At 48.1% G+C, this 25,986-nt stretch overlaps 4 protein-coding genes across 6 annotated transcripts in view; 1 reads left to right on the plus strand and 3 right to left on the minus strand.

The window, feature by feature from the left end:
- Positions 1 to 2,535: 2,535 nt before the first annotated feature.
- LOC128939368 (acrosin-like) lies at positions 2,536 to 4,713 on the minus strand. Its single transcript, XM_054280281.1, has 5 exons — positions 4,646 to 4,713; positions 4,151 to 4,366; positions 3,571 to 3,842; positions 3,158 to 3,303; positions 2,536 to 2,709 (listed from the first exon to the last, which is right to left on the minus strand). The coding sequence occupies exons 1-5, from the start codon at positions 4,711 to 4,713 to the stop codon at positions 2,536 to 2,538; spliced, it is 876 nt and encodes a 291-aa protein (XP_054136256.1).
- Positions 4,714 to 7,996: 3,283 nt separating this feature from the next.
- LOC128939369 (acrosin-like) lies at positions 7,997 to 10,190 on the minus strand. The gene is made up of 5 exons (XM_054280282.1): positions 10,120 to 10,190; positions 9,619 to 9,840; positions 9,039 to 9,304; positions 8,625 to 8,770; positions 7,997 to 8,170 (listed from the first exon to the last, which is right to left on the minus strand). The coding sequence occupies exons 1-5, from the start codon at positions 10,188 to 10,190 to the stop codon at positions 7,997 to 7,999; spliced, it is 879 nt and encodes a 292-aa protein (XP_054136257.1).
- Positions 10,191 to 14,128: 3,938 nt separating this feature from the next.
- On the minus strand, positions 14,129 to 16,321 carry LOC128938789 (acrosin-like). Its single transcript, XM_054279268.1, has 5 exons — positions 16,251 to 16,321; positions 15,757 to 15,972; positions 15,189 to 15,454; positions 14,768 to 14,913; positions 14,129 to 14,314 (listed from the first exon to the last, which is right to left on the minus strand). Exons 1-5 carry the CDS (start codon positions 16,319 to 16,321, stop codon positions 14,129 to 14,131), a joined length of 885 nt encoding a protein of 294 aa, XP_054135243.1.
- A 3,164-nt stretch (positions 16,322 to 19,485) lies between these two features.
- RAB3GAP2 (RAB3 GTPase activating non-catalytic protein subunit 2) overlaps positions 19,486 to 25,986 on the plus strand; it is a 43,208-nt gene continuing 36,707 nt past the window's right edge. For all 3 annotated transcript variants that reach the window (XM_054279648.1, XM_054279650.1, XM_054279649.1), the window contains exon 1: positions 19,486 to 19,642. In XM_054279648.1, coding sequence (XP_054135623.1) covers positions 19,534 to 19,642 — 109 coding nt within the window. In that variant the 5' untranslated portion in view covers positions 19,486 to 19,533. The remainder of the gene's footprint in view (positions 19,643 to 25,986) is intronic.

Here is a 25,986-nt window from a genome sequence, read left to right on the forward strand (position 1 = left end):
CCTCAGAAGTATTGGCACTGAAACACAGCTCCTTCTGGTACCCTGACTACCAGTGCTGGGCTGGATATTTAAAGGAAAGGTCCCTGCAATACATCATGCCACAGATGCTGCCTGGAGTAAATGGATCACCCTCATCACAGTGGACTCAAATAGGAAACCCAAATTGACCTGGGATCTTGGCAGTCATCGCAAACTGGTCCAAAGGCGAGAACTTTGGATTATCATCAGAAGGGGAAGAACAGGTGACATGTGCTGAGCAAGCCCCACCATATAACCAGCGATGTGAAAGTAAAGGATGGTACATCCTCTTCACTGATGGATCGTGCTGTATTGTAGGGACTAGTAGGAAATGGAAAGGGGCTGTATGGAGCCCTATGTTGTGAGTTGCAGAAGCTACTGAAGGACAAGGTGGATCCAGTCAGATTGCAGAGTTGAAAATAGTTCAGCTGGCTTTGGACATTGCTGTGTAAGAGAAGTGGCCAACACTCTCCCTCTACACTGACTGGTGGAGGGTAGCAAACAGTCTGGGGATGGCTGGAAAGGTGGAAAAAGGCCAAACAGGCCAAACACGGTGTAGAGAAAAACCACTCTGGGCTGCTGAAGAATGGGAAGACATCAGTGCCTGGGTAGAGAAGCTGACTGTTAAAATCTGTCATGTAGATGTCCCCATGCTGAAGAGTCAGGCAACAATGAACAGGTGGATCAAGCTACAAAATCAAAATGTTACAGATAAATTTGGATAGGCAACACAAGTTGTTCCTAGCTAAATAGGCCCATGATGCCTCAGAACAGCAGGGCAGAGAGGCTACCTAAGAGCAGGCACAAGACTAAGAAGAGGATTTAACCATGGACAGTCTTCCAGATTATCCATGATTGTGAGATGTGCTGATAGGACAAGGGGAAATGGCTTTTCAGTGATGGAGTGTAGCTTTGTACACGTCTTCCCAAAGGAGTTGCAGGATGCCCTATCGTTTATTTTTTTCTCCCAACATGAATATTCTGGATGTTAGGAAAATTAATCCACAAACGTCAGAGGTTTATGTCCAAAAAGAAGACAGAGGAGTTCTTTTACTTTATTCGAATAAAGGGAGAGGCCATGGGGCATTCCCCTGGGATCTCTCAAATTTTTGGAGGACGCAGCCTCTCTTTTATCATAATTTCCTGGCCGCATTTCCCTTCTCTCTTTCCCCATTGACTGAAGTACTTGAAAGGTACAGACTTCCCGATATGCCTGATACCAAAGATTTCCCTCTAATGTGTAACACTCCCTTTTCATTTTTAATTCCAATGGAATTAAGGGGGTTTTCTTCCACATTGCTTCTTTCATCTTTCAATGTTTAATATCATTTATCAGCAAACCTAAAGTTTATTTGCAAAAGCAAATATATTTTTCCATTCATCAATCAGTGGAATCCTTTCCATTGTTTCTTTTATCTCCCAGTGCTAGTTTTATCTACCAGAAGACACACAGCTTGTTTATAAAGACAAATCCACTATTCCTCTCATGAGGTTGAATATATGGGTATAAAATCTTGGGGTGAATTGGCACGGCATGTAGACGATTTATTAATTAGCAAGTTAAGAAAGTCCTTTCCCTTCCTGTGGTGATGAGGTGCAGCCCTCAGGCAAACCAGCACACCAAGCTGCAGTTTGTGTCTCTGCAGCTGGCTCTTTGATTGCTCCTTCCCTCCATTGCCATGCTTATACAGCCCTCTCATCTTCCACAACTCCCCCCCTTTCCCTGCCCTCGTCTCCTCCCAAATATGGAGCCAAGCCCAGGCATCATTTCCCCCTGGCTCGCAGGCTGGCCATGCCTGTGAACAGCCTTGGTGTTGCAGGTGGTGTTGGCCCACTCACCTTGGCCTTCCACGGCATTCCTGACGCACTTTCCTAGGGTTCCTGCCAGGTTCCTCTCCCCAGAATGACCCCAGCTCTTCCTCTGAGTATCTGTGGAGTGTGACCACCTGGCACCTCAATTCCCCTTTGCTGCCTGTGAAATCTGGCTCTGCCTTAGGGCACTGGCACTCCAGTCAGGAGCCAGGAGTTTCCCTTGTCATGCTTGGGAGTTTCCCAGATGTGTTCCCTTAGCCCAGGCTCTCACCAGGCCCTAAATTAGCAGCCCATGTGCATTGCAGCACCACCCCCCAATGTATCTGCTTTTTTCCTATCCTCTTCCAAGGCTTGAGGTAGCAGGTTCCTCCAGGCCATGGTGGCTCAGAGCACTGTCCTCTCTGACCAGGCACTTTGGAGCTCATTGGAGCCACTGTGTCCCTTTGTGCCCCCAGGCTTGTTGTGCAGGTGTGGAATATTGAAGTCTTTACCTTGCCCAGGAATCAGAATTCAGTCAAAAAGATGGTTCCCTGTGATGATTGGCAACTTTACTTCAACCACTAGAGGAGATGAGTGTGGTCAGGACAGAGCAGTGTTTTGACCCTGAGGCTGCCTTTGGATCAGCAGGCATTGCCCCGCAGAAAACACTTGCTGTGCACTGCAGCACGCCAAAGAGGCTGCCCATTCTTGTGCTCAAAAAGCTCTTTAAATGTTCTCTGCGTTCATATGGGCCAGAATCCAGTCATAGAACTGCTGAGTGGAGGTATAGACTCCCGGCCGCCTTGCTCTGCCACAGCTTTTTCCCCAGCTGGTCACTCCAACAACCCACCAGTAGTCAGCATGTTTGTCTTGGCACATGAGAGGACCACCGCTGTCACCCTGCAGCAGAGCACAGAGGATTCAGGTGGTTATGGGTGGCTCCTGTCAGCACAGGGGCTGTCTCCTTCTCTCGCACAGCCAGAACTTTCTTCAGGTGCTGGAGCCTCCAGAAGCTTGGCTGTGAATGGCTTGGGGTCCTGTAGGGTAGAGCTCTCTCTGTCCTCTCTGCACAGGACTCGTGGATGTGCAGAGGATGGAACTTTGGCACGTGGACCTCTTCACTGGCAAGAGCACTAGCTGGGCTTTCTGGGCTTTCTGGCACAAGGGGAGGCCTGGGCAGGCAGGTGTGGATGGGCAGTGTGTGGGAAGCCCCCACAGCAGTCAGGGGGAGCTGGGGCTGGGAGGGTGACTGAGTGGCCGGGCAAAGCAGGCCCTGGGCTGTGTTGGGGTGGTGCTTCCCTGGCTGCTGGTGCTGCTGGGGGCTGAGTGGCTTGTGGCACGTTCCTACCTGGCAGGTGTCGATGCCACCCTGTGGGTAACCAGCACACAAGTTGTGGGTGTGGATTTTCCCTGAGTTCCAGAAGGTGCTGTTACACAGCTGGGTATTGATGAGCTGGACCTTGGCCTCCTGCAGGTGATCACTTGGAGTTTTATCTGTGAGCATAGAAAGAAACAAGCCCCCAGCAGCTCCTTCCCAGTCCTTCTTCCTTGTCTGTGGATGATCCCCTTCTGTAGGGCATAGCTTTGCCTCTACAGAGGTATGGGGTGCTGTGACCCTGTTGCCAGCCTTTGAGGAGCAGGCCAGGCCCATCTCTGCAGAGGTGTACTTCCTGTTTCCTGGCTTTGGCCTCTGCTATGGGGAAGCCCAAACCATCTCCTCAACGTGCTGAGCTGGCTCTGGAGTCCCTCTTGAGAACTCACCTTTTGCAGTGGTGGCACCCCAACCAGCAATCCAGCAGTTGCGCTCCTGTGCCACTGACAACCCTAAGATAGCATCGGCCACACAGGCCAGCTGGACGTAGGGGCTGCAGTCAACAGGCTTGTTCAGTTCCATCAAGGCAATGTCATTGCTCATGTCACGTCTCTTATAGTTTTCATGACGTATTAACTTCTTCATTTGGCGGACTTGTGCCCCAGGGCCTGGCTGAGTCAACTGGGTGGCCCCAATCACCACGTACACCAAGCTGCTGTTACTGAAAGGCAGATGGAGAGAGAGCTGAGAGGGAGCAGAGCCATGTGCCACAGCAGCCCAGCAGATGCTAGATCTTGGCTTGGAAAGGCACAGAGGGAGGAGTGCTCTGGCAGGTGCCCTTGCACATCTTAGGCTGGGGGAAGGTCAAGCTGGAGTCTGCTAGGAAGCCTTGGCATGAGCCCAGGCTTCTCCTGAGCACTGTGGCAGCCTGGCTGCCTGAGAGGAAAGGGGATGGGAATAGCAGGTGGTGCTGCTCACAGGGCACCTGCTGGTGTTTTGGGTATGTCCCTATTCCCTGCCCCTTCTTACAAAATGAGGTCAAAGCAGTGGGCAGCTGTGAGGACCCAATCTGCCCTGATGAGGGACCCTCCACAGAAATGCTTTGTGCCTGGTATGCTCGGATGCTGGATGCTGACCATCCACGGCCAGGCCCCTGGCTTGGCATCTGCACCACCCACGACACGTGTCATGCTGTCATCATGAGGTATGGAGTCAGACACCATGGGTCGGAGGCCGCAAGTCCATCTGCAAGCAGAAAGAAATTTCCATGCTGCTTCATGGCCTGCTGTGGCTCAGGCTGAAGCTCAGCCCTCTGCCCTCCCCACAAGGCCTTGCACGCACAGCAGGCCAGGGAAGGCCATGGGGTGTGTGTCTGTCCGTGCCAGCACCTGGCTGCTAGCAAGGAACTGAGGCTTCCCAAGGTGGGTGGGAAGCTGCGGCCTGGCCATGGGGGACAGGTCAGTCCCCTCCAGTGAAGGCCGGAAGTGTTGCCATGGCTCCTTCCCTGGGCCTAGGGCCACTTACCCGCAGGTGTACTGGCTCTGCGCCAGCCTGGCCATGGTCAGCAGGACGAGGAGGCCAAAATAATCCATGGCTGCCAAGGCATTCCAAGTGCCAGCTGGAAGCTCTGAGGGCTCCGTGCAGCAGCACAGTCACAGCCACACTGCCCGCAGCAGTCGCGCTGCCCGTGGTACCCTCAGCCCCGGGGCTGATGTCATGGAGGGGTGGGTTCTGTACTCTGGGCACTGTGGCCCATGTCAAGGGGGCCCACTGGGGTAGGTGCAATACCAAATCAAAGAGCCATCGAATGGTTTGTGTTGGAAGGAAGCTTGGAGGTCATTGTCTTCCAACGCCCTGCCATCGGCAGGGAGGAATAGCAGTAGGGATCCCAGGGAGGGACTGGGAGGGTCTTGCACTAGACCTGGTTGCCCAGAGTGTCCAGAGCTTGGCTTGAGAACAGTACTTGAACAAACTAATGCAAGTGCCTCAGTTCCCTCACAATCCGGAATTCCTTCTTATGATCTCATCTAAAGCTACCTCTGTCCCTGTAAAGCCATTGTCCCTTGTCCTATCAGGACCTGCCCTTGTAAGAAAGTATGGAGAAATGGCTACATGACAGAGGTCACGTAGACATTCGCTTGTTAGCCGACCAGGAGCTGGGAAAGTACCGAACACAGCTAGTTTGAGTTTTTGCACCTGCAAGATGGCGTGTCCTTGGGCCTAGCTGGGTGTGATGGCAGGTAGACAGAGAGACGTGGGAAATACAGAATGTAGGCCCAAAGGAATGAAGTAGAGTTGATGGTATAGTTTAAACAATAGATCGCTTGGCTTAGAGAATATTCATAAGCTTATTATTTGCTGTATAAGTGTCTGATGCTCTCTTCAATAAACGGAACTTGCTTATGACTCATATTGAGTGTCCTAGTCTCCCCTCACCGACAAATGGCTCATCCCTGACAAAAGCCTCATTCTGCAACAAGAAAGCTCTCTGCTGCTTTCTTAGGCCCCTCTTCCTGCAGGATGAGGCTGTGCAGTCCCTGGGGCAGGCAGCAGCTGAGGAATCCATTTGGGCCAGGGAGCTGGGTGTGCAGCTGCAGTGCCAGCTGCAGATTGAGCTCTGGCTGGCAGGAGCCTGGGAACAGAGGCTGTGAACTGCCCGTGCTTTGCATAACAGAGGGCACAGGGAGCTGTGGCACTGGCCAGGATTTGAATGGACACTGAGCGCTGCAGCAGGAGCTGGTGGCTCTTTATGGAACGTGACATCTGTGAGTCTGCTGGGGGAATCCTGAGGCTGAATGGGTATGGAAACCTGCTCTGACTGGGTGAGAGTGGTGTGGGTAGAGAATCAAACAGGGCAACCATTGGCTCGTTGGAGCCACCTGTGCTTCCAAAATGGTCACCCAGGGGAGTTTCCTCAGCACTTTGGCAGCCCAGATGGGACCTTAGAGCCTCGCTCTTCCAAAGATGCAATTGCTGGCAGCAGGCTGGGATCTTTAGAGTAGGAAGGAGCCAAATGGGAGTGTTACAATTTTGTGTGTAGACTCTGTGTAAATTATAAGGGTGTATTTGAGCCTCTCTATTGTTGTGGCATTTGGTGCAGATTTGGTGAAATCACTGGTAGAGGGTGGAGAAGGCATGCACAGCATGATCAGTGTAAGGCAGCCACAGAGGAGTTGTGGAGACCCCCATAAGGTATGAGGTGGGGGGCCCTGAGTCTCTGCTAGGATAGTCAAGTCTCTGCTCAAAGGGTTTTGGAGACAGGCAGAGGGAGAGCCTTGTGTCCCTCGTGCCAGGGTGCTAGTGCCCCTGGGCTCACACAGAAGGGTTTGAAAGCCCCTTTTTGGCATGAAAAAGGAGTTTCATATTCCTAGTGATGTTGACATGATGAGAAATATTCTTGTTGTAGTTCAGAGGACACCTGTGGCTGAGCTTGTGTAACATTGATAGAAATTCTTATGGGCAGAATTTTGCCAAGACAGCACAGTAAAGTTGTGCCAGGGCAATAGGTTGATTCTAAGCTGGTCTGCTCACTGGGCAGGGTAATGGCCTTCTGCTGCCCTGAGTGACACTCTTGCACTCAGTGTCTTTAGTGAGCCGGCAGCCCCTAACTCAAGTCAGGGTGGCAGGGACCAGTACAGATGTTGGATGGTTCTTCTCAGCAAAGCCCATCTTGATTAACACAAAGGGAAGAGTGCCGCCTGCTGTGAGGCAGGACTCCATTGGCCTGGAAGCCAAGAGAATGTAGCTGGCACGTGTCTTCCCCAAGGCATTCCAAGATTCTCTACCATTCCACCCCACCTTGCTCCCTGCAGCCCTCATTATCAAAATTTGATTGAAAGGATTTAGAATTAGGGCACAAATGTGTACAGTTTGTAGATGATTTGTTAATTAGCAAGTGGAGAAAAGAAATTTCTTGCCCATCCTGTGGTGATTATCTACAGCTCTCAGGCAAACCAGCATACCAAGCTGCAGTTTGTGTCCCTGCAACTGGCTCATTGATTGCTCCTTCCCTCCATTGCCATGCTTATACAGCCCTCTCAACTTCCACAACTCCTCCCTTTCCCTGCCCTCGTCTCCTCCCAAATATGGAGACAAGCCCAGGCATCATTTCCCCCGGCTCACAGGCTGGCCATGTCTGTGAACAGCCTTGGTGTTGCAGGTGGTGTTGGCCCGCTCACCTTGGCCTTCCACGGCATTCCTGATGCACTTTCCTAGGGTTCCTGCCAGGTTCCTCTCCCCAGAATGACCCCAACTCTTCCTTTGAGTATCTGTGGAGTGTGACCACCTGGCACCTCAATTCCCCTTTGCTGCCTGTGAAATCTGGCTCTGCCTTAGGGCACTGGCACTCCAGTCAGGAGCCAGGAGTTTCCCTTGTCATGCTTGGGAGTTTCCCAGATGTGTTCCCTTAGCCCAGGCTCTCACCAGGCCCTAAATTAGCAGCCCATGTGCATTGCAGCACCACCCCCAATGTATCCGCTTTTTTCCTATCCTCTTCCAAGGCTTGAGGTAGCAGGTTCCTCCAGGCCGTGGTGGCTCAGAGCACTGTCCTCTCTGACCAGGCACTTTGGAGCTCATTGGAGCCACTGTGTCCCTTTGTGCTCCCAGACTTGTTGTGCAGGTGTGGAATATTGAAGTCTTTACCTTGCCCAGGAATCAGAATTCAGTCAAAAAGATGGTTCCCTGTGATGACTGGCAACTTTACTTCAACCACTAGAGGAGAGGAGTGTGGTCAGGACAGAGCAGTGTTTTGACCCTGAGGCTGCCTTTGGATCAGCAGGCATTGCCCCGCAGAAAACACTTGCTGTGCACTGCAGCACGCCATGAAGGATGCCCAAAAAGCCTCCTTTTTGAGCATCCTTGTGCTCAAAAAACTCTTTAAACGTTCTCTGCGTCCATATGGGCCAGAATCCAGTCATAGAAGTACTGAGTGGAGGTGTAGATTCCAGGCCGCTTTGCTCTGGCACAGCCTCTTCCCCAGCTGGTCACTCCAACAACCCAGAAGAAGTCGCTGTCTTTCTCCTGGCACATGAGAGGACCACCGCTGTCACCCTGCAGCAGAGCACGGAGGATTCAGGTGGTTATGGGTGGCTCCTGTCAGCACAGGGGCTGTCTCCTTCTCTCGCACAGCCCCTGCCAGAGCTGTATCCAGGCACTTGAGCCTCCAGAAATCTAAGTGCAAGTGGCTTGGGGTCCTGTAGGGTAGGGCTTTCTTTGTCCACTCTGCACAGGGCTTCTGGAGGTGAAGAGGATGGACATTTGGCACCTGGACCTCTGGGCTACAAGGAGCATTAGCTGGGCTTTCTTGGCTTTCTGTCACAAGGGGAGGCCTGGGCAGGCAGGTGTGGATGGGCAGTGTGTGGGAAGCCCCCACAGCAGTCAGGGGGAGCTGGGGCTGGGAGGGTGACTGAGTGGCCGGGCAAAGCAGGCCCTGGGCTGTGTTGGGGTGGTGCTTCCCTGGCTGCTGGTGCTGCTGGGGGCTGAGTGGCTCGTGGCACGTTCCTACCTGGCAGGTGTCGATGCGGCCCTGTGGGTAACCAGCACACACATTGTGGGCGTGGACCTTCCCTGCGTACCAGCCAGTGCTGTTGCAGAGCTGGATATCGATGAGCTGGACCTTGGCCTCTTGCAGGACATCACTTGAGTTTTGAGCTGTGAGCAGAGAAACAAATGATAACCCTGTAGGTACTTGCCAATCCTGCTCTGCTGCTTTAGGGGGATCTCCTTTCCCAGGGTTTGGTTTTGCCTCTTCAGAGGCATTGGGGCTCTGTGACCCTGTTGCCAGCCTTTGAGGAGCAGGCCAGGCCCGTATCTGTAGAGGTGTACATCCTGCAGCCTGGGTGTGGCCTCTGCTGTGGGGAAGCCCAAGCCTCCTCCTCAGAGGGCTGAGCTGGCACTGGAGTCTCTCTTGGGAACTCACCTCTTGCAGCAGTAGCACCCCAGCCGGCCACCCAGCAGTTTTGCAGCTCTGACAGGCTTAGGACAGGGTCAGCCACACAGGCCACCTGGACGTAGGGGTTGCAGTCAACAGGCTTGTTCAGTTTCAGCAAGGCAATGTCATTACTTTTGTCACTTGGATTATAGTTTTCGTGACGTATTAACTTCTTAATCCGTCTCAGTTGTGCTCCAGGTCCTGGCTTAGTCAACTGAGTGGCGCCAATCACCAGATACACCACGCCAATTTTCCTGGAAAGTACAAGTAGAGAGGGCTGAGAGGGAGCAGAGCTATTTGCCACAGCAGCCCAGCAGTTGCCAGACCTCTGCTTGGCAAGGCACAGAGGGAGGAGTGCTGTGGCAGGTGTGAGTGCCCTTGCACATCTTAGGCTGGGGGAAAGTCAAGCTGGAGTCTGCTAGGAAGCCTTGGCACGAGCCCAGGCTTCTCCTGAGCACTGTGGCAGCCTGGCTGCCTGAGAGGAAAGGGGATGGGAGTAGCAGGTGGTGCTGCTGGCAGGGCATCTGCTAGTGCTGTGGACATGTCCCCATTTCTGGCATCTCTTTACCTGACAGGGTCAAAGCAGTGGGCTGCTGTGAGAACCCACTCTGCAGTGATGAGAGAGCCTCCACACAGGTGTCTTGTGCCTGGTATTGCAGGATGTTTAAGGCTGACGATCCAGGGCCAGGCCCCTGGCTTGGCATCTGCACCACCCACGACACGTGTAGTACCGTTGTCATGATCCAGGTACTCATACTCATACACCATGGGTCGGAGCCCACATATCCCTCTGCAAGCAGAAAGAAATTTCCATGCTGCTTCATGGCCTGCTGTGGCTCAGGCTGAAGCTCAGCCCTCTGCCCTCCCCACAAGGCCTTGCACGCACAGCAGGCCAGGGAAGGCCATGGGGTGTGTGTCTGTCCGTGCCAGCACCTGGCTGCTGGCAAGGAACTGAGGCCTCCCATGGTGGGTGGGAAGCTGCGGCCTGGCCATGGGGGACAGGTGGCTCCCCTCCAGGGAAGGCCGCAAGCATTGCCATGGCTCCTTCCCTGGGCCTGGGCCCACTTACCCGCAGTTGTCCCATGTCCCGTGCGCCAGCCCGGCCATGGTCAGCAGGACGAAGAGGCCGAGCCAATTCATGTCTGCCAGAGGCATGAGTCAGCTGCAAGCACTGAGAGCTCCGTGCAGCAGCACAGTCATAGCCACACTGCCCGCAGCAGCTGTGCTGCCCGTGGTGCCCTTGGTCCTGGCGCTGATGTCACAGAGCAGGGGGTTCTGTGTTCCGGGTACTATGGGGTTCTGTGGCACCGGGACCCACTGGGGGAGGGGAAAAATGGAATCGGTGAGCCACAAAATGGTTTGGGCTGGAAGGGACCTTGATGATCATTTAGCTACAACTCCCTTGCGTTGGGCACAGAGAGGTGGCCTTCACTAGAACCAGTTGTCCAGAGCCTGGCTCAGAAGTTTGAACACTTTGAGGAATGGGGCATCCACAGGTGCTCTGGGCAACCCGCGCCTTTGCCTCAGTACCATCACAATCAAGATTTCCTTCCTATGATCCCAGCTGAAGCTACCCTTACTGTAGCACTATGTCCCTAACGTGGGAATAATGAGCATTTGACTCCACGATTGCAGAAGGCTGATCAATTGCTTTATTATACTATACTATACTATACTATACTATACTATACTATTAAGAAAAACCCATTGCCCTTGCCAGACTGTCATGACACACCCATGGATCCAATTGGTCAATGCATCCAAAATATCATCACCAGAGTTCAATTAAAAAAATCAGCGTTTGGTAAAAAAATCTCCATAACACATTCCACATGTGCACTACAACATGTGCAGCAAGTGGAGATAAGAATTGTTTCTCATTCTTTTCCCTGAGCTTTCCCACATTTTCCCAGGAAAATACTGGGACAGAGCTATGTCTCTCTATTTAGAGGATATGTGCTTACCAATACCCTCTGTGCCTGTAAAGCCATTGCCCCTTGTCCTATCAGGACCTGCCCTTGTAAGAAGGCTCTCTGCTGCTTTCTTAGGCCCCTCTTCCTGCAGGATGAGGCTGTGCAGTCCCTGGGGCAGGCAGCAGCTGAGGAATCCATTTGGGCCAGGGAGCTGGGTGTGCAGCTGCAGTGCCAGCTGCAGATTGAGCTCTGGCTGGCAGGAGCCTGGGAACAGAGGCTGTGAACTGCCCGTGCTTTGCATAACAGAGGGCACAGGGAGCTGTGGCACTGGCCAGGATTTGAATGGACACTGAGCGCTGCAGCAGGAGCTGGTGGCTCTTTATGGAACGTGACATCTGTGAGTCTGCTGGGGGAATCCTGAGGCTGAATGGGTATGGAAACCTGCTCTGACTGGGTGAGAGTGGTGTGGGTAGAGAATCAAACAGGGCAACCATTGGCTCGTTGGAGCCACCTGTGCTTCCAAAATGGTCACCCAGGGGAGTTTCCTCAGCACTTTGGCAGCCCAGATGGGACCCAAAGGCTGCTGGAGCCTCCGTCCTTCAGAGCAGGTACTGGTGAGGTCACCTGGGATCTTTAGAGCAGGAAGGAGCCAAATGGGAGCGTTACAATTTTGTGTGTAGACTCTGTGTAAATTATAAGGGTGTATTTGAGCCTCTCTATTGTTGTGGCATTTGGTGCAGATTTGGTGAAATCACTGGTAGAGGGTGGAGAAGGCATGCACAGCATGATCAGTGTAAGGCAGCCACAGAGGAGTTATGGAGACCCCTGTAAGACGTGAGGTGGGGGGCCCTGAGTCTCTGCTAGGACACTTGAGTCTCTGTTCAAAGTCTTTTGGAGACAGGCACAGGGAGAGCCTTGTGTTCCTCATGCCACACAATGGGTGCTAGGGTCCCTGGGCACACACAGAAGGGGGTGGAAGTCCCTTCACAAGGGACTCCTTCAGAAAGGGGTTTCACGTGCTTCGAGGTGTTTGATGTGATGGGAAATATCCCTGGTTTATTTAGGGGAAGAGATGCCCGTGGCTGAGGTTGCACAGAACTGGGAGAAATTGTTTGGGCAGCAGAATTTTGCCAGGACAGTACAATAAGGTTGTTCCAGGATGGTTGGGTGGCTCTAAGCTGGTCTGCTCACTGGACAGGGTAATGGCCACCCCCAACCCTGAGTGACACTCTTGCACTTCCCTGGTCTTTAGTGACCAGGCAGCCCCTGAAATTTACTTCAGGAAATATTTGAAGAAGCTTAAGTCAGGGTGGCAGGGACCAGCACAGATGTGGGATGGTTCTTCTCAGCCCAGCCCATCTTGATTAAGACAAATGGAGGAGTGCCACCCACTGTGAGATAGGATTCCATTGGCCTGGTGAGCCAGATTGATTTTTGCCTTTTCTCTTTTATGTATTCTCTGTATTCTTTACACATATATTTGTAGCTCTGTTGTTGTATCTGTGGCGAGTTTTCTCAGTACTTTTCCCTACCTTTTCTCTAAGTAGAAAGACAAAACATATTTCAGACCTCCAAGCCCTGGGGAGTACAAGGCAACTAAACTTATATTTGTTCTTCTTGGAAACCAGAGCTGGAAACAGCTCTTTGAGAGATATTTTCATAAGCAAGGTTTAGTTTCCATCTGAGTGGAAGAGGATTTAGAGAGTGTTGAACTGAGGGAGGAGTTACTTCACCATGTGTGGTCCGAATTAGTGATTTTTGTCAAATATGCTAATTTATTAAGCTTATAAAACTGCATTCACCTCATGTAGGGGAGGAATTCTATGGTCATTTGCCATATCTGCTACTGGAGCCTTTATATTACCTCCTATGTCAAAAGTGTGGTTTTTTATTGTTTTGTTTTAGGTTCTTTAAGGCATCACTTGAAGCCAAGAAGAATATCCAAAGCAGGCGGAGTGACAACCAGCCCAAGGCATTTTGAAGCATTCTATTAGATGGTGAAAGTCAATGTTCACTTGCTTTCACCTGTAAAAGACAGGTGAAAACTGCCTCCAACAAGTCTACCCCATGGCATTCCAGAAGCCTCTACCATCCCCCCTCCCCACCCAAGAATATCAAAGTTTGATTGAAAAGGATATAAAAATTTGGTGCAAATTTGTACAGCTTGTAGATGATTTGTTAATTAGTGAGTTAAGAAGATTCTTTCCCATCCTGTGGTGATTATCTATAGCCCTCAGGCAAACCAGCACAGCAAGCTGCAGTTTGTGTCTCTGCAGCTGGCTCTTTGATTGCTCCTTCCCTCCATTGCCATGCTTATACAGCCCTCTCATCTTCCACAACTCCTCCCTTTCCCTGCCCTTGTCTCCTCCCAGATATGGAGCCAAGCCCAGGCATCATTTCCCCCTGGCTCGCAGGCTGGCCATGCCTGTGAACAGCCTTGGTGTTGCAGGTGGTGTTGGCCCACTCACCTTGGCCTTCCACAGCATTCCTGATGCACTTTCCTAGGGTTCCTGCCAGGTTCCTCTCCCCAGAATGACCCCAGCTCTTCCTCTGAGTATCTGTGGAGTGTGACCACCTGGCTCCTCAATTCCCCTTTGCTGCCTGTGAAATCTGGCTCTGCCTTAGGGCACTGGCACTCCAGTCAGGAGCCAGGAGTTTCCCTTGTCATGCTTGGGAGTTTCCCAGATGTGTTCCCTTAGCCCAGGCTTTCACCAGGCTCTAAATTAGCAGCCCATGTGCATTGCAGCACATGCACCCCAATGTATCAGCTTTTTTCCTATCCTCTTCCAAGGCTTGAGGTAGCAGGTTCCTCCAGGCCATGGTGGCTCAGAGCACTGTCCTCTCTGACCAGGCACTCTGGCTGTGAGTGGCTCTTTGGAGCTACTGTCTCTTTGTACCTGGCACATCTGCCCTCACGCTCATTCTGCAGTTGCCAATTGTGGCAGACCTTACTTTGCCCAGCAGTTGGAATTGCACTGATAAGACGGTTCCCTGTGACCAGAGGCACTTTACTTCAACACCTAAGTAATCTCCAGTGTCTGTGCGCACACAGGAGTGTGGTCAGGATAGAGCAGGGTTTTGACCCTGAGGCTACCTTTGCATTTCCCCAGCAGAAAATACTTGTTGTGCACTGCAATGTGCTTTGGATTCTGCCCATCTTGGGGTTCAGGAAGCACTTCCAAATGGGCTCAGCCCCATCTGGGCCAGAATCCAGTCATAGAAGTGCTGTGTGGAGGTGTAGACTCCAGGCTGCTTTGCTCTGGCACAGCCTCTTCCCCCGACGGTTATTCCGACAACCCACCAGTGGTCAGCGTTGTTGTCCTGGCACATGAGAGGACCACCGCTGTCACCCTGCAGCAGAGCACAGAGGATTAAGGTGGTGTTGGTGGCACCTGCCAGCACAGGGGCTGTCTCCTTCTCTCTCACAGCCCCTGCCAGAGCTGTATTCAGGTGCCTGAGCCTCCAGAAGCTTGGCTGTGAACGGCTTGGGGTCCTGTAAATTAGCGCTCTCTCTGTCCTCTCTGCACAGGACTCGTGGATGTGCAGAGGATGGAACTTTGGCACGTGGACCTCTTCACTGCCAAGAGCACTAGCTGGGCTTTCTGGGCTTTCTGGCACAAGGGGAGGCCTGGGCAGGCAGGTGTGGATGGGCAGTGTGTGGGAAGCCCCCACAGCAGTCAGGGGGAGCTGGGGCTGGGAGGGTGACTGAGTGGCCGGGCAAAGCAGGCCCTGGGCTGTGTTGGGGTGGTGCTTCCCTGGCTGCTGGTGCTGCTGGGGGCTGAGTGGCTCGTGGCACGTTCCTACCTTGCAGGTGCTGATGCCGCCCTCCGGGTAACCAGCACACAAGTTGTGGGTGTGGATCAACCCTCCGTACCAGTCACTGCTGTTGCAGAGCTGGAGATCGATGAGCTGGACCTTGGCCTCCTGCAGCTGATCAATTGAGTCTTCATCTGTGAGCAGAGAAAGTAATGAGCTCCCAGCAGCTCCTTGCCAGTTCTCCCACTCCCCTCTCTGGAGGGGATACCCTTCCCTCGGTTGCTTTGCCTCTGCAGAGGCACTGGGGCTCTGTGACCCTGCTGCCAGCCTTTGGGGAGCAGGCCAGGCCCATCTCTGCAGAGGTGTACATCCTGCAGCCTGGGTACAGCTTCTGCTGTGGGGAAGCCCAAGCTGTCTCCCCAGTGTGCTGAGCTAGTTCTGCAGGCAGGGGTCTCTCTTGGGAACTCACCTTCTTCTGAGGTTAAACCCCAACCAGCAACCCAGCAGTTTTGCAGCTCTGAAACTCTTATGGTGGGGTCAGCCACACAGGCCAACTGGATGTAAGGGCTGCACTGGACAGGCTCATTCAATTCTAGCAAGGCAATATCATTACTTGTATCACTTCTCTTATATTTTTCGTGACGAAATAGCTTCTTAATCTTGCGCACTTGTGCCCCAGGGCCCGGCTGAGTCAACTGGGTGGCCCCAATCACCACATTAAGGATGCCAATTTCCCTGAAAGGAAGATGAAGAGGGGGCTGAGAGGGAGCAGAGCCATGTGCCACAGCAGCCCAGTAGTTGCCAGACCTCTGCTTGGCAAGGCACAGAGGGAGGAGTGCTTTGGCCCTCGCACACCTTAGGCTGGGGGAATGTCTAGCTGGAGGCTGTTAGGAAGCCTTGGCACGAGCCCAGGCTTCTCCTGAGCACTATGGCAGCCTGGCTGCCTGAGAGGAAAGGGGATGGGAGTAGCAGGTGGTGCTGCTGGCAGGGCAACTGCTGGTGCTGTGGATATGTCCCCATTCCCTGCTCCTCCTTACTTGACCCTGTTAAAGCAGTGGGCTGCTGTGAGGACCCACTCTGTACTGACGAGGAACCCTCCACACATGTGTTTCAGGCGTGGTAACCAGGGGTGTTGGATGCTGACCATCCACGGCCAGGCCCCTGGCTTGGCATCTGCACCACCCACGACACGTGTCATGCTGTCATCATGAGGTATGGAGTCAGACACCATGGGTCGGAGGCCGCAAGTCCATCTGCAAGCAGAAAGTCATTTCCATGCTGCTTCATGGCCTGCTGTGGCTCAGGCTGAAGCTCAGCCCTCTGCCTCCCCACAAGGCCTTGCACGCACAGCAGGCCAGGGAAGGCCATGGGGTGTGTGTCTGTCCGTGCCAGCACCTGGCTGCTGGCAAGGAACTGAGGCTTCCCATGGTGGGTGGGAAGCTGCGGCCTGGCCATGGGGGACAGGTCAGTCCCCTCCAGGGAAGGCCGCAAGCATTGCCATGGCTCCTTCCCTGGGCCTGGGCCCACTTACCCGCAGGTGTCCCATGTCCCGTGCGCCAGCCCGGTCACAGTCAGCAGGACAAAGAGGCCGAGCCAATTCATGTCTGCCAGAGGCACGAGTCAGCTGCAAGCACTGAGAGCTCCGTGCAGCAGCACAGTCACAGCCGCACTGCCCGCAGCAGCTGTGCTGCCCGTGGTGCCTCAGGGCTGATGTCACGGAGAGGTGGGTTCCATGTTCTGGGTACTGTGAGGCTCTGTGGCTCGGGGGTCATGGAGGGCGGAATAACATTGAATCAAAGAACCATAGAATGGTTTGGGGTATAAGGGACCTTGGAGATCCTCTAGGTCTGACCCTCCTGCCATTGGCCGAGAGGGACAGCTTGTACTGGACACTGTTGTTCAGATCCTGGCTCAGAAACTTGTTCTCACGCGCTTTGAGTGATGGGGCATCCACAGCTGCTCTGGGCAACCCATTTTGGTGCCTCCGCAACCTCATAGTCAAGAAGTTCTTCCTAATATCTAATCTAAACCTACTCTCTCTCCTTTTGAAGCCTTTCCCTTTTGTAATTTCTTGTGTTGACCCCAAATAAATAATTACCTGGATTTTATATAGTGCACATCTGTATATAGCCTAATTATCTATTTTTTTAAACTGCATTAAAACCTTTGTTCAGCAGCATATATTCTAATGCAAATCATTATTCTTACTGGAAATGTATTGTTAATTTTGGCTATCAAGTGTTTATCTGTATTTCTTTAGGAACTTTGCTTAAAATTGTCAGATGTTTTTCAAAACATAGTTTTGTTTTCTGTAGCCATCCATATATGTATAATGAATCATTAAAAATTTGGAACTATTGAAGTTATAACAAACACATGAAGAGTTATTGCATACCCAAAGTGTTAATATGAGTTTATATGCACTCAAGACTGTCTTGAAATATCAGGTTATTTGCTGAGTATTCATTGCCTTATTTTATGCTTTCATTGGTATCTTGGTAGTTTTTAACTTGACTTCATGTACAGCAAACCAGACAGAGATATGACAGACTTACACTGTTCACTATTCTCTAATGAGGCAAGTTTTCATAATGTCATGAAAGCTTCACTAAAGAAGCTTTGTCAAACCATGTTGTTAATTTAATTTCTTCCATACTCTTTATTAATTCAGTTGACATTACTAGTGACTGTGCATGTTGCAATTCTAAAATGTCATTAAACAGTTTTGTTTACAGGCTTTATAAGTTTACTTAGAGCGTCTGCAAATTCACCAGCCTCTTGTCCCAACTTTTCCCACACTGTGACCTTGTTTTTGAAGAGGATCCTTCGTATTACTCCACATCATTTAATTCTATGCTTGTTCAGAAAAACAGGATTGAACAACTCTCTATTGAATAATCACAGGATTATTCGTCTGCGTAAATTCAAGTCTAACCTCTGTATTGCCCGAGGAGCCACAGATTTGAAATGTAAACATAAAATGTTCTTGTAGTTGCCAAGGGCAAAATTACTGAGCCCTGATTACTTGTCCTGGGTACAGAGGAAAAGACAGATGGAGTGTCTAGCACTCTCTAATTCAATACCACCTAGCTCACTGGGGGGCCGTGGCATTAGCAGGAAATCTGGGGTCCTGGAAGCAGAAGGCTCTTCATCTTTTTGCCAGGCTTGTGGAAGGGGCTGGGACCGCGTGGCTGCTCAGCACCCAGATAAAGCCACCATGGCCACTGCAGAGTCCCACTGCTGCCACCTCAGGTATATTTTATATAGAATGAATTATTCATTATGACATATTAATAGATGAAAGATCTTAACTAATACAAAAGTTAAAACTACTAGTAGTGTATAGTACAGGGTAATAAAGTGCACTGTATCAAAGCAACTATACTAAAGATACCAAAAAGAAACAATGCCAGGCTCTCTCTCTTCAGGAAGTGTTTTTGTTTGTTCCATGCTGAATACCCTCTTGTGGGTATTGCCTCTTTTGTGCCCTCTTTTATTGGTACTGCATTTATTACAATCTTTTCAGTAAAATTGTGATTCCTGCTAGTGTTTTGCTGCTTGTTGGAAGAGGGTGGAGGAGGAGATGCAGTTCAGTGGGGTTAACTTTCCCGCTAGGTTTTAAACCAGCACATCACTACAACAAAAGAGAACAGCTCAAGACATTAAAAAGTTGTCAGGGTAAATTAAAGCCAATTTCTTTGCATATCTCACAAGAGATTTTCTGGCCTTGATAACCTGTTATAGTCTCTGCCTTTAGGGCAATCCAGCTGGAGGCCATTTGGCATGAAACTTCTGTGAGTAAAAATTTGTTTTTACTTTATCTTAGAAGGTATTTAAGGACCACGTAGAAGACCTAGACCACAAACCAAACTTGCAGAATAACTTGGACTTTCTCAGTTATTTCTGCTTTTCTCAGTTATATCTGCTTTTAGCTACATAAGACACACATTGCTATCTATCACACAAAAGAGTCCTGTGAGAAAACAAGGAAGAGTTCTCATATACATATATATGTGTTTGTGTACACATAAAATGGCTAGTCAAGTAAGATCCATTAAAAATTTGTCAATTCTTATGCATAGGGGAATTTGTATTTCCTCGGGGTCCAGAAAACATCCCTTGGTGTTCTTCCCACACATTCTTTTTTCTCCTTACCTGAAGAGGAGGTTTTGGAGGCTGCAGGTCAGCTGTCAGCATTGTACCAATGTCACTTCACAGCAAATCTCAATCATCATAACTGCTGCTGCCTCTCAGATGCTGCAGTGTTCAAAGAAGGAACAGAAATGGGTTGGCATTAAATCTAAATAAAAGCTTTGTATTTGCAAGAGCCACTGTCCATAAAAGGTGTTTTCTATTCATCGAAGTAACATGGGGGTTTTGGGCTGTGCTGGTTCAATATTAGGTCTAGATGGTAAAATCCAGCTGAGGGAGTTGGGGTTGATTAGCGTGGAAAGAAAGATGTTCAGGGATGATCTCATAGCTCTCTACAGCTACTTGAGAGGAGCTTGTGGAATGGTGGGCGATGGCACTTTTTTCCCAGGCAGCTAGAGACAGGACAAGATTAAACAGCCTAAAGCTGCGCCAAGGGAAGCTTAGGTCGGACGTCGGAGGAAACACGTCCCAGAGGGCGCGATCGCACACCGCAATGGCGCACCCTGGGGGGCGGCGCCCTCAGCGCTGCCCCTCGGCACCGCCCCTTCGGGCCCGCCCTCGTGGCGCATGCGCCGTGTGCGGGGCCGCGCCGGGCCGGAGGGAAGTGGCCGAGCGTTTCCGGGTTGGGCGGTGGTGGCGGCGGTTGTACCGGCAGCGGGAGCATGTCCTGCGTCCTGGTCCCCTTCGCCCACTTCCAGGACCTGGAGTTGGCCCGCGACTTCCTGAGCCCGCACCGCCGCCAGGGCAGCGCCGCGGCTGGCAAGGAGAGCGGTGAGTCCGGCCCCCGGTGCGGGGCTGTGCCCGCGGCCCCCGCGGGGCCCGTCCGGCCGCGGGGCTGTCTGTCTGTCCGTCCCTGCGGGCCCTGCGCTCGCTCGGCGCCGCTGGCGGGGGCCGTGTTATCCGAGTGCTCGGGGTCGCTCCTGTGGCGCAGGGTGGGTGTCTCGCCGTAGCTGCCCCATCTCCACCTGCACAGGCAGACTGTCCTGGCGTCCCCAAGTTTCAGGTGCGCAGCTGCTCGCAGGCGTCACTCCTTATCCCGTAGTGGGGAGGTGAAGTTCTTTGGCTGCTGACCTTGCCTGCCCCAAACTTCAAAAGTTTGTGTGTTTCTTGCTGGGAGTGCGCCTGCCTGAAGGCGCTCTCTTAAAGACAACACACGTTGTGCATGCGAGGCTATCTAGGAGCGCGGAACGTGCTGAAAGTGTACTAAAGGTTTAGCTTGGCAGCTTAAGTTAAAAGACAACGAATCCTAAAGCAGTTACAGCCTGAAGTTGTGGACCAGGTTTATGCTGTGTGAGGCAGTACAGGCTGAGCTGCCTGACGCAGAAGCTGCGTTTTCAACAGATCCATGCCCCGGCTAGAAACCACAAGGAATTAAAACACTGTTTCTTGTATTTGTTATTGCATACTGTGTTAACTGTATATTGTGTGTATATAGATGTAAACTCCCCAAAATACACAAACTGTATCTGGGTGATGTTTTTTGGTTTCTGGCAACAGTAGGGAAGGAAAGTGTTTGAAGAGGTTAATGAGGATGCTTGTAAATAATCCTCACAGCTGTGGACAGAGCTTTAAGAAAAAGCATGGAGATGCTTGTTTTAAAAGTCTAAAGTGCCTGCAGGGGAATTAGAAGAGGGGAGACCATAGGATGGTTTGTGTTTGGACTGACCTTTAAAGTTAATCTAGTTCAACCCCCCTGCCATGGGCAGGGACACTTTTCACCAGACCACGCTGCTCAAAGCCCTATCCAGCCTGTCTTTGGGCACTTCCAGAGATGGGGCATCCACAGCTTCTCTGAGCAACCTGTTCTAGTTCCTCATCTTCTTTATTATTAAGAAATAAAACTTCATAATATATGTTATAAATCCATTCCCCATTTAAAGCCATTGGTCCTTATCCTGTAACTACAGGTCTTGTTAAAAAGATGACACAACAATTGTTAAAAACCTTTAAAAGGACATTATATGTTCAGCTAATTAATTTTGCCACTAAAACTTTTGGTAGAAAACAGTTTTCTGCTGCTGCTTGTTTTGTAACTTCAACAGTTTTTGAAAAATGCATAACAAGTTCCCCATGGCTTTTCTTTTCTATCATTTGTATCTAAAGGAAGGATTCTGAAGCAGAAGGCTTTGGTTAGTATCTCTTGAATTCTAAAGATAAAAGCAGAGGATTGGGATGTATTTGTGTTTCTAAAAGTAGGCGTTGAAAGAAATTAAATTTTTTTTTCACTTATTTGATGATACATGAGTGGTGTTTGTGTAAAAAAACTTGGCTATTTTATTGAAGTGGATTTATTGAGTGGCAGCCATAAAGAGAAAATGTTTAGTATGTTGTAAAACTACCAAAATAATAGAAGCAAAGAAGATGCATGGCTGCTGTTCCATTTTAATGAGTTGGCTCATTAAAAAAATAGTCTTCTGGACTATTTTTATATTTGCTTATTCAGTCATTGAAGAAGAAGTGAGTGTTTTTCAAAATAATACTCATTTAGATTCATTGAAATCTTTTGGATTTATGCCTGTAATTTTTTGCTACCACAGCTGTTTTTATTGTTGAGGAAAAACAAGTATAAATGTCAGCAAGTGAGAGTTCCTAGAGTGGTTTAGACATAAGATTGTAATTTGGTGATTTTTGAAGCAGAAATTCTTGATGCATTTGTGTTTGACAAGGGGGAAGTGCTGCTCCAACTTGCCTTGGTATCTTAAATTAGAAGTGAGTAAATTGTGCTTTTTATCAGGGAATGCTTTGCTAAAAGCTCTTCTGTTGACAGAATGTACTGTTTTAAAACAGTAGTTTAATAAGGTTGCATGTTTAAAATATTTATATTTTATATTTTTTGCTCTACAGGGAAAAAAATAAGTTCTAGGGTTATTTTGCTAATAAGTTCGACCAGAAGACGTTAATTTGCTTTCTAATCAAACTTTAGTTCTCAACTTAAATGGTGCTAATTTTTATGCAAACAATTACATAAATACTAGCAAGCACCTGTCAAAACTCTTTAAGTTTTTTTTTTTTACCTGACAATGAGAACATTTCATCTGCTTTCTTGTTTTTAAAGCTAAGCTTCATTTGTGTGAAAACTCTTGCTAGTATATTAAGGCTGTAGTTACAAATGATGTCTACCTTAGGGAAATAGATATGTATTAAATATTTTTATATAACAAAGCACATTTGAGTTAACAAATTATTTTAGTCATAACTTAATGTTTCAAGTGTTAGTAGAATTTTCAAGAGTTCCTGTCAGGTTTGGATAACAAGTGTTTTTGAACAGATGTCTCTGGAATCTTCAGTGTGTGGGGTTTAGGGCTTTTAGTGGAGGCTGTAGGCCTTGTCTTTTTTTGTTTCTTAGTTATAGGGCAAAGAAGTTTTTAATGCTGTTTTAACTTTGGCCATGTTTTATGTCTAACAGAGCTAACCAAAGTATTTTCTGTGAGTGTATTTGCTGTAATAAAATTTAGGGTTATTATTATAAAAGCAGTAACATTTTAAATGAAGAGAATTTGCTTGCTTCAGAAAATGCAGGCAGTATACATTTCTCAATCATGATGTGATACTGAGACTTTAGTCCAGTTTTGAAGTTAGATGTCTGTGAGTAAAAAACCTGTAACTTGTCGTCTTGTATTTAAAACAGTATATTTCATTTACATAAAAGCTAATCTAGGTTGTCAATTTCAAATTTAACTTGAAAGGCGTTGCAAAGTGTTGCATATATTAAAAATACAGGTGTAGGTAAGTAAAAAAACCTGGATTTTTATTACAAGGGGACTTGATTTTTTTTCCCTTTCTTTGTACAGGTAAGCATTTAAACACATTCTACAGTAGAACAAGATGAAGGAAAGCATCCTATCAACTACAACTTCACTTAAGTTTTTCCTGTAGCCCAACAGGTTGTCTTGTTTGTGCAAAGGCTGCATTTGTCTGGTAAACTGGGAGTAAAAGAAAGCTGTCCTCTTCCTCCTCTGAGCTTTGTGTGAAGTCACTTCTGCAGGTGCCTGTATCCTGCTCACTCAGTAAACACGGGAAGAGAGGGTTCGTGTGCTTCGTGCTTGTGTTGTGCAATCATCTGGTAAAATTGCCACTGATGCCATGCTGGAATAATGTAAGAAATGTTCACAGACTGCTTGAGCTGACCATTGATCTGCCATGAAGCAAAATATAGCTACTTTTTATTGTCAATATTGGAATAAAATAACAGGTGTTGCATTGGATCTTGGCTCACATGCTTTAAGTAAATAAACCTGGTGTTACAGAGTGAGCTGGTTAAAGATACTTCGTAGAGAGTTGCTATATCTTTATTCTTTAGGAAAATAAAGGTTGGAGTGCTTTTTCATATTTTAATGAGGAGGACTTAAATACGCATGAGAATTTAAGAGTCTTGGGAAAAGTAATGCTGTTAATGAGGCACAAATCCTCTGTGGAGCCTGAACCTAGTGGTGTCTAAGTGGCTCTGAAAACTGCTGTTCTAACTGAGCAAGTACTGGGAATAGGAAGTGTTTGCACCACATTTAATTTGACATCTTGCTGTGTTGAAGAGGTTCTGGGCTGCTGTTGGCTGGATCAGGAAACAGCTGTAACAGTTAACTTTCTTATAAAGCTGTCTAAAATAAAGGCATGCATATGAATGAAAAATCCATCTTACTTGCAATATGTGATAAAGCTTTGCAGGCATGAGAGAATTTTAGCATTCAGAAATTAATTAATGGATATTTACCTGAACAGGGCAGAAAGTAGAGCAAGATAGATAAAATTTCCTATAATCTTTATAAATTGAAGAATTTAACTACAATTTATTTAGAGCAATGTGTGTCTCTGTTCTTCTAGTACACTCACAACTCGAACTGTGTTTTAAAACATTTTATAAGCTTGATGACAGCAGTTCAGTGACATAGCCAGGTAGAACTGCTGCTAGATAAACTGTGGGGGTGTTAAGATGAATCAGAAAAATCAGTGCTTTCGTATGTGCAGATATTTTTAGTTCCCAGGTGTGTTTATCTCCCATTACCTGAATGAAATTAATAAAGAAAAAAGCCAACAAACCCAAACTTGACCTTGAGAGTTCCCAAGCAATGATATCTCCATTTATATTAGCGAGTTTGTTCTTATTCAGGGGAAGAAAAAAATTGATCCCCTGACCTGAGGGCTTCCTCAGTGCTACAAGGTGTCACTTTGCTGCTTCTTTTTGCAGTAGGAGTGGTGGCTTAAGCCTATCAGAGAAGCTCCTTTCCAAAAATCCTGCCTTGTTACATTGACAGCGGGCTGAAAAGTGCTTTTCAGCCCAGTTCCTCTAAAAAACGTCTTTGGACTTGTAGACTTTGCTTTTATCTGGATCAGCTGATTTAGTTCAGAAATACAGAAGGCCAGGCTTTTTATTTCAGAGTTGCCAACAAGGTTACAAAGAAAAAAATACATTACAAAATGAAATTCTAGACTGCATTTAGCATTAGGGTTGTTAACTGCTTCCATATCAGTCTTATTGAATCAGTTATATTCCTGTTGAATAGTTGAATACTCTTCTTACAAGCTCTTTTTCATTGCCTCTTTAATCAGATTCTCTCTTTCCAGATTGTAGTATTTATGTTTAGTATTTCTTTCTTTCAGTTTTCCTGTAAAGGGTCATTAAAATAGGCACCCTGCATGAATTGGGTTACATCTGTAGCAGTTAATACATCTCAGATATGGGGAAGAATAAATGACATGCTCTCAGCATACCTGACAAAATGCTGTCAGAGTACTTCACCTGAATTACCCTCTCACCTGAGTTTTTTGCTGCTTTAACACCTCCTTTATAGCATAGCCTTCATTCTTTCTTGCTCTAACTTAAGGCATTGCCTGCATCTGAGAAAAAGTATGGAATACTATGTTTTGTGTGTAATCTGTTTAATTTGTCTCCTATGGCCTTTGGTTTTTTTCCCTCTGGTACTTCAAAATTTGTTTTTGGGGTTAAGTTATGACTGTAATCCATGGAGCTTCGCACTATTACTTTAAAAAAAATTATGTAGTTCCTGGATTATTTTAAATTTAGTCATTTAGTCATTTTTCACTTTGTCAAAAGCAATTGTGACCTCCTTAAGGAAAAAAGGCTCAAGTGGTTATTTTTGTGTTCAGAAGACTAACTTAGTTGTGCTTTTGGGGTTTTTTTCCCCACTTAAGGATGTCTTAAGTCAGAAGAGGGAGCAGATATAAAACTAGTCTTAAGAGAGGCTTCCTTGTAATGTTGGCAAAATAAGCTTATGTATTTGCCAGTCCTCACGTTGGAGGAATGCTCTTTGGGAATAAATGCTCTATGATTCCTGAGTAGCAAGAAGATTCTAAGCTGTTTCTAAAATTCCTTGGCCTGAAGAGAAAAGAAACCACTTCTATTTCTTTCCTAATTATGCAATGCAGTGGTATCAGAATTGCAGTAAACATGCATGGAAGAAAACCTGCAACTCTCACAGTTAAGCAATAATTTTTTGCACTATTACCTAATAATGTTTTATATTCATAAAACATGGATGGGACTTCATTGCATGTGTCCAGGGACATCCTCCAATAACCTGCATGGATTTTGAATGTAAATGTGAGAGCAGGAAGGAAAGACTTCAGCTGCCTGCCCTGGGTCATGATGCTGCTCTGGAAAGAAGGGCACTGGTAGTTCTCTGTGCTCAGATATCTGTTCTGTAATTTGGGAAGTGAGTAAAAACGTCTTTCATATTGAATTTGACCTGTTAAATGCCAATTAGACCTCAGTTGTCTCAATCTGTTGTGATTTTTTTTCTCTCTCCTCTGTTCTTATCTTTAAAAAAACATGCTTATAGGTAAAAATTGTTCTTGTAGGTAAAAATTGTTCTTGTAGGTATTATGTTTAATGATAAATGTGCTTAAATGAATTCTCTTATGTTTTAACACCAGTGTTGCACATGTGCACCATTTAAACCAGCTCTTAAGTTTCATATGTGTTGATGCTATATGCTCCAAATTAAAGAATTAAGTGGTTTGTGTAAATCCAGCAGATGAACTTTTACTTTTGCAACCTCCATAGTAAAGGAAAATCTGGAATATTGCTGCTGCTTTATCCAAGTAAGGGGAACTGTTTATAAGACATCTATTACTAGTCAGAGAGATAGAGTTGAATGGAA

This window comes from Melozone crissalis, unplaced genomic scaffold, assembly GCF_028551555.1.
Source record: "Melozone crissalis strain CALT ecotype California unplaced genomic scaffold, PUWL_Pcris_2 ptg000027l_1, whole genome shotgun sequence".
Lineage (NCBI taxonomy): Eukaryota > Metazoa > Chordata > Aves > Passeriformes > Passerellidae > Melozone > Melozone crissalis.